The sequence below is a fragment of the Alosa pseudoharengus genome, unplaced genomic scaffold (genome assembly GCF_046254945.1).
Source record: "Alosa pseudoharengus isolate Yale_2024_CS ecotype anadromous, Long Island Sound unplaced genomic scaffold, YU_APseudo_1.1 YU_APseudo_1.1_scf_8, whole genome shotgun sequence".
Classification (NCBI taxonomy): domain Eukaryota; kingdom Metazoa; phylum Chordata; class Actinopteri; order Clupeiformes; family Clupeidae; genus Alosa; species Alosa pseudoharengus.
The window spans coordinates 23,215,126-23,230,192 of NW_027468870.1; the positions used below are offsets into that span (position 1 = coordinate 23,215,126).

Below are 15,067 nucleotides of genomic sequence, written 5' to 3' on the forward strand. Positions count from 1 at the left end.
TGTAATCTAGAGTTATTTCCATGCCCCGTGTATGCAAGTTGAAAAGTAATCCAGCAGCAGATTCTCTGTACTTCTGCATGCCCCTTTGATATATTTGCAGGCCACAGTAGTTTGGTGTTTCTTTTAAGACCTACACCACCTATTTGCTTGCTTGTATAAAAGCAATTGACCTGAGGAGACAAAGGTTTCTTGAAGGGTTTCCTTGTCGTGGGGAAGGTTTAAACCACTAGTCCTTTTAACTTTGTTGTAAGGGGTAAGGTGAAGGGCTTTGGGTAACAATAAAAACTTGGAATCGTGGTTCGGTTCAAACCAAAAGGATGTTGTCTGAGTCCAACAGACTAGTTTCTAAAGACTTGGGACTGGGCCCTTGGTTAGGCCTACTTCAAATACAAGAGATAATAGTTTTTGTTTGGTTTTTTATCGCCACCTGCTGGCTGCAACGTTGTCCTGCAAACATGAAGTAGCCTAATGGGTCTAAGACCAGGCATTGATAATAGCCTGGCACGGTCTGTTTGAAAGAGCAATGTATCAGTGGACCAACGGGTTCTTTTTATGTCTTTACATTAGATAACGTCAATCTATCACTAGTTGCAAATAGGATAAACTAACGGGAAAAAAGCTAAGGTCCCGTTTCGCGTGTGTGCGTGTTTGAGATGGGGAGGGAGAGAGTGAAAGACAGTCAAATCCCAAATAAGGCATGGACTAAAACGGAAAGGAAAAAAAACAACGATTCAGGATATTCCCACAGGATGTGTTGGCTGAAACTGGAAATGAAAGGTGTTGTAGAGCTCGCTGCATGGATAGTGAGGAGGATGTGAGAGAACAACGGATATGTTCAGCGTTGTCATCCGCAGATACTAGGCTACAAATCACAATCAAGGTAAAGTTCTAGGTTACAAATTGTTGTAACTGTAGCTTGTTCTATGCTGTGTGCAAATCACGTCAGATGAAAAGTTTCATGTCTCTGCGGAGAGAGGAATTGATTTATTTTTCACCAGAGTGTTATGGAATGGTTTCTGGTGAACATAGAGTTCAGTAGAGAAAACATTCGTCTTTTCATATAGGCTAATAATAGGCTACAATATTTGTATAGTGAAATGTAACAATTTTACAATGCATGGTTAGGCTACATGAAGCTATACCTGGCTAATGTAGATGGTGGGGTCAATCAACGTTATTGTTCTCAACTCTAAACATCACTTTTTCAAGATAGCCTAACCAATAGGCTATGTCTGAGTGTAATCTGTAGGTGTTTCCTCTTAAGTCAAACGTTAAGAAGAAGTTGTGGTGGAACTAATTAAATTACTGTGTGAACTAGGACTAACGCAATAGGAAACGGGTGTTCTATTAATAGAGTGTGGTTGTTTCTATTTGAAGTGCATCACATTTAAAAGGTAGTGAGAGCTTGCAAATTATGCCTCAGCAAATAGCCTGAATAGCAAAGTCATAGGTCAGGCCATGACATTTAGGGACTACTTCCCTGATGAATAGGCTATGTTATTTGCTTGTTCAGTCAGGTTTGTCATCCAGTCTTTGACTAAAGCATTATGTACTCCCTCACAATTTTTACTCTTTACAGCACCATGGGGGCTAGTTTCTGGCTTATTTTGGTTGTTGTCAATGACGTGGCTGCCTTCATGCCTCCACAGCAATCTTCACCATGTGAAGTGGTAAGTGATGACTGAATGACAGCTTTAGCTTTGCAGTTTTTGTTCTTAATACCATCCACATTATCACTTTATATTTGAGTTGTAGTAAGATTCTTGCATGTTTTGGGAAAATGACAACAACTAGGTCTTTGACTTTGAGTCTTAAAGCCTGGGCTTGGACCTCTCTAGCTCCGTATTTGGAAGAAAACTTTGAGTCACTGCACCCAAATGGAGTTAATCAAATACAAATGCCTTGGACTGTGCCCCATGCTGGAATGCCCTATAATGGCCAGTGAGGAGTTTATGAATTGTAGTGTGTGACCGCATAAGGTAGACTGTACAATACATTTAGAGCGTATATCTGTGCCTGTATGTGTGTAAAGTGGATATATAGATCACTTTATTCATCCCCAAAGGGAAATTATGGTGTTAGCAGCAAATAATTATATTAATATCACACACACACAAGTCAAAAACAAATACAGTTTAGGCATTACATTAATACACAGGATTAGATGTTAAAATCCCTTGTGCCAAAATCCAAGTCTCTGTGCAATTGAATGTGAATTATGGATTCTCCTCTCCCGGCACATAGCGTTATTGTAAATTGTTATAGCAGTGGGCAGGAATGGTCCTTATTACGGCGAAGTTGGAGCAGCCTCCAGCTGAAACCACTCTGGTTGCAGACTTAGTACTTCATGCAGCGGATAATGTGCTGTCCATAATGCTAAGCATGTATGTGCATTTTGCGAGGAAAGATTTGTGGGCACCCAGCAGGAAATCATATTGTGATTGTAACAATCATTCGGCAGTCAAAACAAATCAATTAGCAGTGTAAAGAATTACTCACTCCTTCAATGATACTTAAATGCTTAGTTCAGCCTTGCAATTCTTCCTGGCGCAATAACCTATTTCCATTAAAATTGTACACTGAGGAAGTAGTTATTTGTTTTAAAAACAAAATTACATTGGGGACTAGTTTGAGATGAAAATTGCTAGTGGAAATGGCAGCACATGTACACACTTGGATGTGAAAGTGCATAGATCAGAAAGAGAGGGAAAAGTGTGGTCCAAGGCACTAAATGGTGGGTAGACCTGGCCAAAGTTAGTAAGTGAAAGGTTTAGTTAAAGCCAATTAATATTATTGTGGAGCAATCCCTGTTAATTGAATACATGAGATTTTACATACAAAGTAAAAAGTTCCCAAAATCGCTGTGGGTTCTGGACAGTGTTTGTCAAGTGAAGTTTCTCAAGAAATAAACTGTAGCACTTATTTTATTGTTCAAAGCAATTTAATTGATTGACACATAATTGTAGCTTGTCATAAAATCTTTTAAAATGCCTACGCTATATCCTTTCTAAATGCCTATTATAATGTTTAATCAGGCATGCAATTTTGAACTTATAAGAAAATAAAGTATTTTGCTCAGGGAAAAGAGGCACCTTCACACAACATTTCAGTACATGTAACGTTGTCAAAAACTGATATAGTTAAGCTCATAATTATTCATACCCATGGTCAAAACAGGCCAGTGAAAGCCTGTTTAGCTAAGCATTGGGTCAGAGGTAGAAATAAAGATACTGGTAACTGTATGTGTAGATATCTATGGCATTTCCCATAGAAAGAACCTGAGGTGCAAGAGCAGCAGTGATTAGTAATTTATGCTGCAAACTTTAACCTGCTCTGGAGCATTGATAAGAGCTGAAAACATATAAAAGCACCACCTGAGAACCAATCAGTTATATAGGAAAACAGACTAACCATACTTGGAAGCTTCTGTCAAATATTTTATCTTTGATCCTGTGGATAAATTTAACACTGTTGGAGGTGAAAGAATGACACTATGATGTACACTCCATAATAATACATCAAAGCAGTTTTATTTAAATAGATACATCAAATAGATGATGTACTCATGCCTTAATTATGTTGAAGTAATCACTTTTAAAAATGGGCAGCTTTAGACCTCTCCTTATTTATGAATGGCCATATGGTTCCAACACTGCCCCTTACATGAAAATGCAAAACAAGTCTAAAGCAGAAAGTCTGGTTTGACAAATAAAGCTGATAACCACCATCGTGGTTATTCTAATACTAATGACCACAGATTGCTAGTTCAGGGGTTTTCCAGCCAGCTTACACAAAGCCTTGTTATGTCTAACTTGCTTTGTAGTATACCCCTCTGAGACCTGTACTACAAAGCGAGGTTACTGGTAACTGAAGTACCAGAGTAACCTAGTGACATGGTGCAACTTCCTGATTAACCCATACAATGAAAGGTAGAGACATTTTACCCAGGGTATGATGCCATGGTAATTTACGCAACATTTCTAAACTGCTCGAAGCTGTTTTATATTTGTGGTTAACTCAACATTACCCGTAGGCTATGAATCGCCCCTCCGCCCGCAATCTTGAAATACATTGGCACACAGATTGTGTTAAACAAGGGTGATTAAAGACCGTCAAAGACCGCCTATCCCAATGATAAACTCCCATCTGAGGCCATCTAATAACTTGGCCACTGCTGGGCTCAGAGACTATAGGACTAAGAATAAGACAACTTGCCAGGTCGAAATAGGCTGTTTTTCCCCCGTTCCTGCTGCCAATAGGGTCCATTAACTTTTTAGTTAGTGAGTTTCTCAAGTCAACTGCCTCTGCCTCTTATTTTGTCATGATCTCCTATTGGCATCTTGTTTTGTTTCCCCAGGTCCAGATGGATGTTTTTTGCAATGACAAGAATTTAAGAAGCATTCCTGACAAACTACCCCCTGGCATTAAAAAACTTGATCTTTCCCGGAATCTGCTCCAGAATCTCACACAGGAAGTCTTGGCTGTCTACACCAGCGTTCACCATCTTAACCTTCATTCCAACAAGATTCATTTCATCCAACCAGGTATCTTCAAGGCCCTTACCAATCTTCAAGTCCTGGATCTTTCACGGAATAACCTGGATGCTTTTGCTGCACTAAAAAAAGATGTGGGGCGCCTGACCTCTGTGGAGAGCCTTGATTTATCTGACAATGGGTTGTACACAGGCATGAGCGACTATTTTCTGCGAGATGCACCAGCATTGATGAACTTATCTCTAGATGGCAACAGCCTCACAAAAATAGACAAGAGCACTTTTGCTGGATCTTCAGCACTCAAAAAAATTAATCTGCACAATAATGTAATTCTGGAGATTAAGGAGGGTGCATTTGAATCCTTGAGTAACCTCTCTGAACTGGACTTGTCTATGAACTCTATTACATGCATCACTGACTTTAATCTCTCCCAACTTAAATTGCTGAACCTCAGCAAAAACAGTCTGGAGCTCTTTCAAGCCATTGATATAGACACAGAATATGAACTCCTTTACCTAGATTTAAGGGAAAATAAAATACCTTACTTTCCAGTTCTTCCCAAGATGAACAGGCTTATGTACCTTGATTTGTCTAGAAACCGTCTGAGAGGTGTTAATATTTCGGACACTGCTGAAGAGAGCTCATTTAAAGATCAGGATGGATTAAGTAAGAGCATCAGTCAACAGGATTTATCACAGCTCCTTTACTTAGATATGAGCTTCAATCAAATAAGGTCTTTGCCATCATTTTTTTTCGATCGCATGATGTTACTCGAGACACTCAATATTAGCAATAATTGTTTAGAGACCTTCAGTGTCGCTCATGAAACCCCTTTAAATTCATTGAAAACCCTTGACCTCAGTTTTAACGCGATGCAAAACCTCTCTTTCGAGCACAACACACTTCTCTCATTACAGGGTTTGTACTTACAAGGCAATTATTTGAGCTCATTGGACTCAAGTATATTCTCCAGACTTCCTCACATAAGAGAACTGCATCTTCAGCAGAACTACCTAACAATCTGCGAATCTCAGCCTCAGGTTAGCCATGGATGTGTCTCATTTTCTTCCATGCCAACACTTCAGTATTTGTCACTCTCTGTAAACAGCCTTGAGGTTGTGCCCCAGTATGCATTCTATGGCAGTCCCCTACAGGTACTGGATCTGGCAGGGAATCCAGGCATATCTATTCACAAGTATGCATTCTGGGGTTTAGAAACATCACTGACTCTTCTGACTTTGAAGGAAAATCATCTTCAAAGCCTTAATGCTGACCTATCTGTTTTAATCAACCTCAGGTTTGTTGATTTGTCCATCAATAGGTTAACATCCCTTCCCTTGTTAAACAAAGACTCATCGATTGAATTCCTGAATCTACGAAACAACAGTCTGGTTACCCTAGAATATAACACAGTAGTTGTTTTGGAAGGCACACTGAAAACTCTTTACGTCAGTTCAAATCCCCTTAGCTGCTGCAGTAATCCCAGGTTCCTCAACATGGTTCAGGCGTCCAATGTGAAGATTCCTGATCTCGCTAGTGTCACATGTCTGGACTCAAAGAATGTGGAGATCAATATCGCTAATGTGTTGCAGGACCACTGCAAGACACTGGACAGTAAAAGCTTGAACATCCTCATTGTTGTGGTCACCTCGGTGGGATTGATTGTGGTATTAGTTGTAGCTTTTAAACTCTGTCACATGAAGAGGAGGAGACATAGCAGTAGCTTTAAGGCATGAACTATCACAACACTTCTATCTGTATTCAAGAGTAAGGGGGGTTCATTGGAAAACAACTGCATGAAAAAGGACACAAATATCTTACATTTCACAGATATTTTCAACCACTGTGGACTGTAAATACAACATGAAGTGGAAATCATATATTTGTCATTACATGTGATACTTTCAAATTTCAAATGAAGGTTTTGTGAATGTGCACTTTTTGTATAACAACACTACATATTTTAATGTTTGAATATTATATAGCACTTTAATGATTTTGTGAACATGTGTTGAAGTTGTTCTGGATTTGTGAAATTAATGAGAATACCAGAAGAACAGGAAGTAGAATAGTCATTGTGCCCATGTTTAAATTTAAATTTTTAATATAAGTGAATGACTACAATTCAATATACCATGTATGAAGGCATTAGTTTTTGTTATTTCTGTTTTTGAAACCCTACCACACACCATAAAATACCAAACTGTGATATAATACATTTTGTTTTATTTACTTTCAAAGAACCAACTACACAGATAGCTTAGAATTTAGCTGAGGGAGTATTTCCAGTGGAATAAAGTTTGTTGGAACACCTGCACTTGTTTTTACAGCTTGCTGGCACGGCAGCTTCTTTTCCTGTTATTGACTAAGCGCCACTAAATGCTTTCTTATGGTCTGAGTAGAACAATATGTGCTTTTGGGCGGTGCGTAGCAGTCATTAGAGCATTGGTAAATAATGCATTTCTATCAGTTACTGAAAAAGGTAATGGAATGGTAATCCTCATAAATTAGATGGTCATTAGATATTTTCAACATGGAATATTCTAATTTGTTTAAAATGACACTTGCACATGACTGTTTTGTAGGGTACTTAACTGTACATAAGCCAAATCTTAACAGTTATAATCAAAACAAGTAGCCATACACTACTGTTATAGCCCATACAAAGTCACATTTTGTTCTGAGTATTGCTAACAATGTGTACAGTACAATCTAAGAAGGTACTTTTTTTACCTGGATTCACAAGTGCATTAAGAATACAGCTCACTTCTCAATTTGATGTTTCCACTGAAGTCATATTATGTCATAACAGGACTCCGGTTAAAGGAACTCCTATTAAAGGAAGACTGCTGTTAAAGGAAGTATTTCACATGATCACTAGTGGGAGGAACTATCTTGCTTTGTCCTGGTTCGTTCATTTTAAGCTGATCTCTTATTTCATCCTCTTCTGCTTTTCTTCACATGATTGAACTCCAACTGAAACCACTAAAGGTCACATCATGATGACAGTAAAGACTATAAGTCAACATTAAAGGGGTCATATTATGCAAAACTCACTTTTGTTGTGCTTTTGTACTTCCATTTGGGTCTCTGATTCGTCTACAAACACTCCAAGTGCGAAACAAAACCATGCATTGAGTTTTTCATGGGTTAGTTGAGAGGTGTTGGATGTCAGAAACCATGCACTTTTGTGAGCTAGTCAGATTTCTCCCCTATTGTTATGTCCCAGTAGGGGAAATTTGAATATTACTACCCCCAGAGCCATATAGGGCGCTGACTACCCACCCCCATCTGAAAATTCTTTCTATATCATGAAGAAATATTGGCACCACTGTATTTAAAGCCACCCTTTGCCAATAAAACAGACTTGGATAATACAAAGAAAGAGATCTGAGACCAGTTCCTCCATATGTCTAGGTCCTTGTGTCTTGGCAGAGAATGACCAGGTATTTCATGGAGAAAGAAAATATTCATCCCTGGGTTTTTGGTGATTGGGAAACTAATGTCAATGGGTTTCTTTCCAGACCAACCTGTAGAGCAAATTCAAACGTGCTACCAGGTTTGTCTGGGTTCACCCAGGGTAGTTCTCAGGGTATTTACATAAACAAGCCCACATCACAGACTCTTCACCATACTATCCATGTTTCAGTCATCTTTCTATGTACACCAAACATAAGTGTTTGTTGCCAAAAAGCTGAATTTTGCATTTCATCTGACAATTTCAGGCAAAGTCCCAATATTTATAGCAATTCCAGCCTTTCTTAGCATTCTTCTCACTGTGTCTGTAGGATGTATTGTTCAGATTCTATGTAGATTTAAAGTTTTCATTTTTTACAGCCGAAAATCAAGCACGGACACAAAAGATGATACAAAAAAACACATATGGGACATGTTTTGCGTGGGGAACATCAAAATTCCTTTTCTAGACACCTTAAGGATTACAAAAAACTAGGTTAAAAAAATATACCTTTCGGGTGCAGGTGAACCCCACCTTCCTACCCTACTAGCTAAGGGTTGCCAGTGGAGCCCTTTTTCAATTGATTAAAAACCAAATGCGCCGCCACGTTCTGGACTATTTGTAGCGGTTTCAGCACACCAGTCGGAAGGCCCACGAGGAGGTCATTACAGTTGCATTACAGAGCTGGTCCAGGAGATGAGTGGCGTGTTGGGTTAGGTACAGCCTGATTTTCCTGATATTTAATAGTGAGAAGCAGTAGAGAACTATCAATCATGACACCTACAGTACGTCTCTTACAGCCTTTGTGAGAGCAAGAGAGGAGTCAATTTTGATGCTGTTGTGTTGTATGGTTTGTTTGTCTGGCAAAACCAGAAGTTCGGTCTTAGAGAGGTTTAGTTGGAGTTGGTGTTTCATCGTGATAAAGACAATCCAACAATCCAAAGACTGGCATCATCAGCTGTGCAGTATCCGGTTGTTAAGTCCGACGTCACGGGCCCAACAACTTTTCCGTCAAAAAGCATTTAGGCCTAGCGCAGCCAGCCGATTTTCATTATAGATATTAGAAACCTAGTCACTGCATTGGGCTCCAGAATAGCACCGCCATCTTGGTGGGGGCAACAATCGAGTGATAAATCACTGGAGGCCAATGGAGAAACAGGTGTCTCTGATTGGAAATCAGACAGGTGTCTCTGATTGCTGGCAAGTGTTGCCCATAGCCAGCCTAGCCATAAAACCTTTGTTTTTAATGAGGGTAAAACAAAATCGCTTAACTTTAACAGAGCAATTACTGTAGCTGTGCAACCAGATGATCAAGGGGTAACAACCAGGATTCTGCGAGAAATAGGATTTTATTAGCTTGAGGCAACAAGTGAGTAGTAGAATGACACTTTTCTTAAAGGCTGGTGGATAGCCATTTGCCACATTTGCCATTTAGAATTGGTTAGCTCATAGGCTACAATCAAAACTGGTGGTTATATTGTATTGTGCGAGGAAAGGAGTCTTCATCTCCTATTATCGGTCCAGTCCTCTATTCCAGTGGTTCTCAACCTTCTTTCAGTGATGTACCCCCTGTGAAAAATGTTTTCAGCCAAGTACCCCCTAACCAGCGCAAAGCATTTTTAGTTGAGAAAAAAAGACTTAAAACAGAGCACGGAATTTTGCCGGCTCTGGTTTGGCCTTCTTTGCCACTTGTCCCTCCGTGTTTTCACAAGAATTACCGCTACGCTTCAACCACGACTCCATCGTTTGAGTTTTGACAGTGATTGACAGGTGATGGCGGGTGGCATGTGATAGGTTGGGTCGAACCATCCTGGTATGGGGGGACTGGGTTTTTAGGATAATGAAATTAAATAGCCTAATGAAATATAAAATTCATTTTATGAACTTATATTTTCCTGAAATATTTATTAAATAATTGTTTTTAAAGTATTTTTGCATGGATTCTACTTTTTAAATATATTTATATTTAAAAATCTCACGTACCCCCTGGAGTGCCTTCACGTATCCCCATTTGAGAACCACTGCTCTATTCCACCAAAGTTATCAGCCATAAAATTGATGTTACTTTTACTATTGCAGTTATCCAAACCAGTTTGTAGCATCTATGTACCGGTATTTAAGATGAAATCTCAAATACTGTATGTTGTGCTCTCTCCTAAAGCATGGATGCTTCCCTGTCAGCTCTTAACATATATTGTACCGAATTGCTTTGCCCGCAATACCCCCAAGGCTGACATTCCCATGTGGTATCAATTAGACTAGGACGGCTTTCTCTAGCCACCTGATTTATTTTTCTTACAGCACATGACCCTTCTCCCCAGTGCTCAAGAGCAGCTCTCAGACACAGACGATAGATATATCTCTCCAGCTACCACTGAATACATACTTTCATATCACTTTCTATCATCCCAACTGTAGTGGCATTCACAGTGGTATGACATCACAACCTTTTCTTGTTATCAGTGGGGTCAAAAAGGGTTGCGTGCTTTGTTCAGCCTGATGTTTTCTGCCATGTTGACTGATGTTTTTAGAGAGAACAACAAAGGGAGCAACATCAGATATCGCACAGATGGCAAACTATTCAACCTCAGGAGACTCCAAGCCAAATCCAAAGTCAAGACAGGCATCATCTTCTGTTTGCGATGTCTGTGCCCTCAACACCATCATGGAGTCAGGCATGCAACATTATCAATGCTTTCTCAGATGCTTGCACCAATGTTGGGCTCTCAATCAATGCAAAGAAAACAGAGGTAATGTACCAACCAGGCCCAGGAAAACATGGAACATGCTACATGGAACCCATTATCAGCATACATGACCAAAAGCTCAATGCTGTGGACAAGTTTACCTTGGCAGTACTCTCTCCCGAAACACCACCATTGACGACAAAGTGAGTGCCAGGACTGCGAAAGCCAGTACTACCTTTGGTAAGCTATATCCAAATGTATGGAACAGAGCAGGTATTACAGGTATTACTGTACCTTGAAAACAAAACTGAAAGTAGAAATTATTTACTTATCCCCACACTCCTCTATGCCTGTAAAACCTGGACAGTTTACCAATGTCATCCCAAAAAGCTGAATCACTTCCACACAACATCCCTGAGAAAGCTCCTAAACATCAAGTGGCAAGACAAGATCCCTGAGACAGAAGTTCTTGCCAGCTTCGCTGGGCAGGCCATGTAGTCCGCATGCCAGACCATCGTCTTCCCAAGCAACTCCTTTTTGCAGAGTTTCTCCAGGGGAAAACGTTGTCAGGGAGGGCAAAATAAACGTTTCTAAGACTCCCTAAAACCCTCCCTCAAAAACTTTAACATTAATGCTGACACCTGGGGGGCCACTGCACAGGAACTGTGGCGATCGACACTTCAAACTGAAGCAGCAGCCTATGAAGTGGCCAGGTCAGAGGCTGCAGAAAAGCAAAGAAAAGCCAAGAGAGAGCGCACCAACAATCCTTTCCCTAATACACATGGCATCCTCTGCCCTCACTGTTCCAGGACCTTCCGAGCTCAAATTGGGCTAATCAGTCACATTCACTACAAATAATAATAATAATAAGCTTTATTTGTATAGCACCTTTCATACACAGAATGCAGCTCAAAGTGCTTTACATTTGGAGCATGTAACACAATAATAGTCAGTCAGTCATTATCAATCACTTTCACTTTTCTTCATTGCTGTGGCCGTTTATGATCCAATCAGCAACATATCAGAAATATAGAAAATAACATGTAATACGGGTCCTAAACTGCTTAAAGTAAATAAATGTTGCACATACAAACTTTCTTTACGAGAGCTGTAGTTTTTCTGGATTCTGCTATCAAGCATTAGCAGACATACACTTTGGCCTACAGTCTCACAATAGCCCCTTTTCAAATTAAAAGTCACCATGAAGGCAGAAGGCCTCTTCATTCTTAAAAAAATATAATGAAATTAATATTAAATAAATAAATAAAAACAAGTTAATAAAACATATCATTTATGTAACTGGCGTTGATAGGCCTGTATGGGAGCATGTGATTCCTCCGTTGAATAATAATTATGATGAAAGTTTGTCAGTTTTTGTTTCCTTTTTTGTATGTTTATTTTGCTGCGTGGGTGGATATGATTATATTTTGTATGTTTATTTTGCTGCGTGGGTGGATATGATTATATTTTGTCCTTGGGTTGGTTTTGTTTAATTTATCGTTTGGTTGTATTTCATGAGCCGTGTATGTCATGTGACCTTGAATAAACTTATGACCTGGAAGCGTTAGGGTCAGGACTTCTGAAAGGAGTTTGTGTGCACTGCGTTTGCAACGCTCCAGAGATTCTACCGCTGGTACAAGGCGTACACGGTAATTGCCTGAATTTATTGTATTTTCTTTATACATTAATGTATGTTTTCTTGCTTAATATTAATGCATGGTATGTGTTTTGTTGTTGTTGTCTGCCAGTTTTCACGGTGCTCATGACGAGCAAAGAAAATAAAGAGTCATGACATCAGTATGAAGCGTGGACCAAGTTTTATTGACACCAGCAGTAGCTACAATTTACATGTTATAAGATTACATGTTATATATGCATGTGAACTCCTAAAGTCCACTGTCATTTCCACAGTCTTCTTGGGGTTTAACTCCAGATGGTTCTGACTGCACCATTGGACCAGCTGTTCCACCGCCTGTGCCTGTTGAGGTGTTCATGACCATGGCAACCTTGACAGGGACAACAACAGTCGCACAAAAGACAATTGCAGTACCCTACTGCACAACGGACAATTGGACTTCTCTATCCCACCTATAGTGTCCTATTTATTTATTTACAAATGTACATACTGTATACCTATAGTTATATCCTACTGCTCTTCATACTATTCTTACTGCTCTATTCTTTATATGTTAAGTGAGTGTTGTACTTTGAGAGCAAAGATTAACCGGAGTCAAATTCCTTGTTTGTTTACGCAAACCTGGCCAATAAAGCTGATTCTGATTCTGATTTATACCCTCAGTAAATGTCAGGTGTTAAGGTGAGTTTAAATACCCTGAAAATCCAGAGTTCTCGCGGGAGCACAATTTGAATTTGCTCAGCGAGTCACTCTGGCAATGAGTAATGATGCTCATTACTTATGTCCCTTGTATTGTGGGGCACCAATCACATCAGTGTATCTGATATAGGCGGGCCAGAGGCGAGCTAAACAGATGACAGTCGTAGTGTTATCCAATTACGTAGAAGTCCGGAATCAGTCAGTAAACATTGGTGCGTGAGATTTTCAAATGCATGCTTGGTGCCCCCCCTCGAGTTGGGACATTATTACATTATTCATTGCCAGACCCTTAATCTTTCGGATTTGGGTCTGGAATCTCCAGACTAGACTTTAACAGGTGTGACTCAGTGTAGCTCAGAAGCTAGACTTACTCCATTGATGTAGTATGTGATGAGATTAAACTCCTAATAGACTTGCTTAAAATGAGTTGAATATAATAACCTGTGTAGGTTTTTATAAGCTGTATTGTAATATGATATCAATGCATGTAATATATTTTAAGTCAATTTTATCAAATTGTTTCCACAAAATTCACTAGAAGTCATCACTAAGGGGTTATTGTTCAAATTATCCTCACAGGGGAGCATGCACCCGAACCCCCTAACCTTTGGGAGGTCAAAAAGTATTTTATGTCATGGGGCCCAAATTTTCTAGCAGCACCCAATTAGCATTTTTGTAAAATGTGACCACCTATTTTTGAATGTGATACCTTGCCTGGGAAAGTAGGCTTGTGTAGCCTGCTGCTTATGGTAGTGGGCCTATTTGGAAGTCCGTCCCTGATTACACTAAAGTCCAATTTGTTTGTACGTTGGTTTTGAACATTTCAACCGCAAACCTCCTAGGAACAGATTGTAAGGGTCTATAAGCACAGCCAGGCCATGGTTTACAGAGATTTTAGAACAGTTTGTTCGCTTTGTGTCCTGCCTTACAACACCCATTAGCAAAATGAAGGTCTGCCATGGTCATCTCAGTCTCTTGGTCTGACCTCCATAGAAAACCTGTTGGGGTGAGCTGAAGAGGAGAATGTAGGAGACAAGACCTAGGAATCTGCATATGTTTAGCCTATTGAATAGCTTAACGATATACAGTAGAGAACGAACCATTTTGTAGAAAAATGCATCATCATATGAGATTTGCAACAATGTGACTCAAAAACCGTCTTTGGTAGCATAAGTGACATCGCTCTGTCTAGCTGTCTTCTGAAACGTTGTTAAATTCGGGACCATTAGTCATATCGCTCGTTTCAATTTGGGACCTTGCAGTAGGAATTGTCGTTTGTTTTTTCAAAGTCTCAAATCTAAAGTAGCCTGGGCTATTCGTCAGTTTATTGCATATACTTTTTTATGTAGGCTAATTTTGCATAGCCACTAGCTGTGTTTGTTGGTGTGTTGTTGCAAAAATTGCGGAATCATTTCATTTCATGCAAGCAAACTGCATACAGAGAGTCTTTAGTGTTGAGGTCAGACATGATAATCATCCAAACATCTTGCATCTCAACCCGTGATTCAGTGCTGCCAAAACTCCGCTTATCCTCTCTCTCTGGTCCTGAGCTGTGCTGTGTGAGATGGTCCTGTGCTGTGCTGTGTGAGAGGGAGAGTAGCTACGGTAGCGGAGAAAGCCAACGTGTGCTTCTTTAACTGATATATTTAACAATATCTTTTGCATTACTTATCCAAACAACGCCTTACTCGTGCCCGTAGCAAGACACCTGTCAATATTTAAATCAATTGGACAATCGGTTCGAGAGATATGCGAATAACACACACACACACACACACACACACACACACACACACACACACACAGACACAGACACAGACAGACGTTCCTGCAATTTATAGATAGATTACTTTGAGGTTGATTTCCGGTAGATAAGAGTGAAACCGGATATTTTTGTGGTTTGTTAACTGAAAACGGACTCAGTCACTTTCATGTGATATTGAGTCACTTAGTAGTCATTTCTGAGTCAGATATCCTGCAAGATGCCGTCACTTTGGGTGGGACTGGAATAGCTTCACCCACATTAATCACTTATGCTATTAATCTAAGTGAATTCCTTATCTTTTACATCTAAATTGTTCTCCAAATTCCTACA

The 15,067-nt window shown here is 39.7% G+C and overlaps 1 protein-coding gene across 1 annotated transcript; it reads left to right on the top strand.

Moving 5' to 3' along the window:
• Positions 1–724: 724 nt before the first annotated feature.
• On the top strand, positions 725–7,545 carry lrrc32 (leucine rich repeat containing 32). The gene is made up of 3 exons (XM_076273671.1): positions 725–880; positions 1,580–1,670; positions 4,358–7,545. The coding sequence occupies exons 2-3, from the start codon at positions 1,584–1,586 to the stop codon at positions 6,227–6,229; spliced, it is 1,959 nt and encodes a 652-aa protein (XP_076129786.1). The 5' UTR covers positions 725–880; positions 1,580–1,583; the 3' UTR covers positions 6,230–7,545.
• The last annotated feature ends 7,522 nt before the right edge of the window (positions 7,546–15,067 follow it).

Bases quoted from the DNA above. Each gene is read 5' to 3' on its own strand.
- lrrc32 (XM_076273671.1), top strand. From the start codon at position 1,584: ATGGGGGCTAGTTTCTGGCTTATTTTGGTTGTTGTCAATGACGTGGCT. The intron at 1,671-4,357 runs GTAAGTGATGAC...TTGTTTCCCCAG, and splicing joins AATCTTCACCATGTGAAGTG to GTCCAGATGGATGTTTTTTG.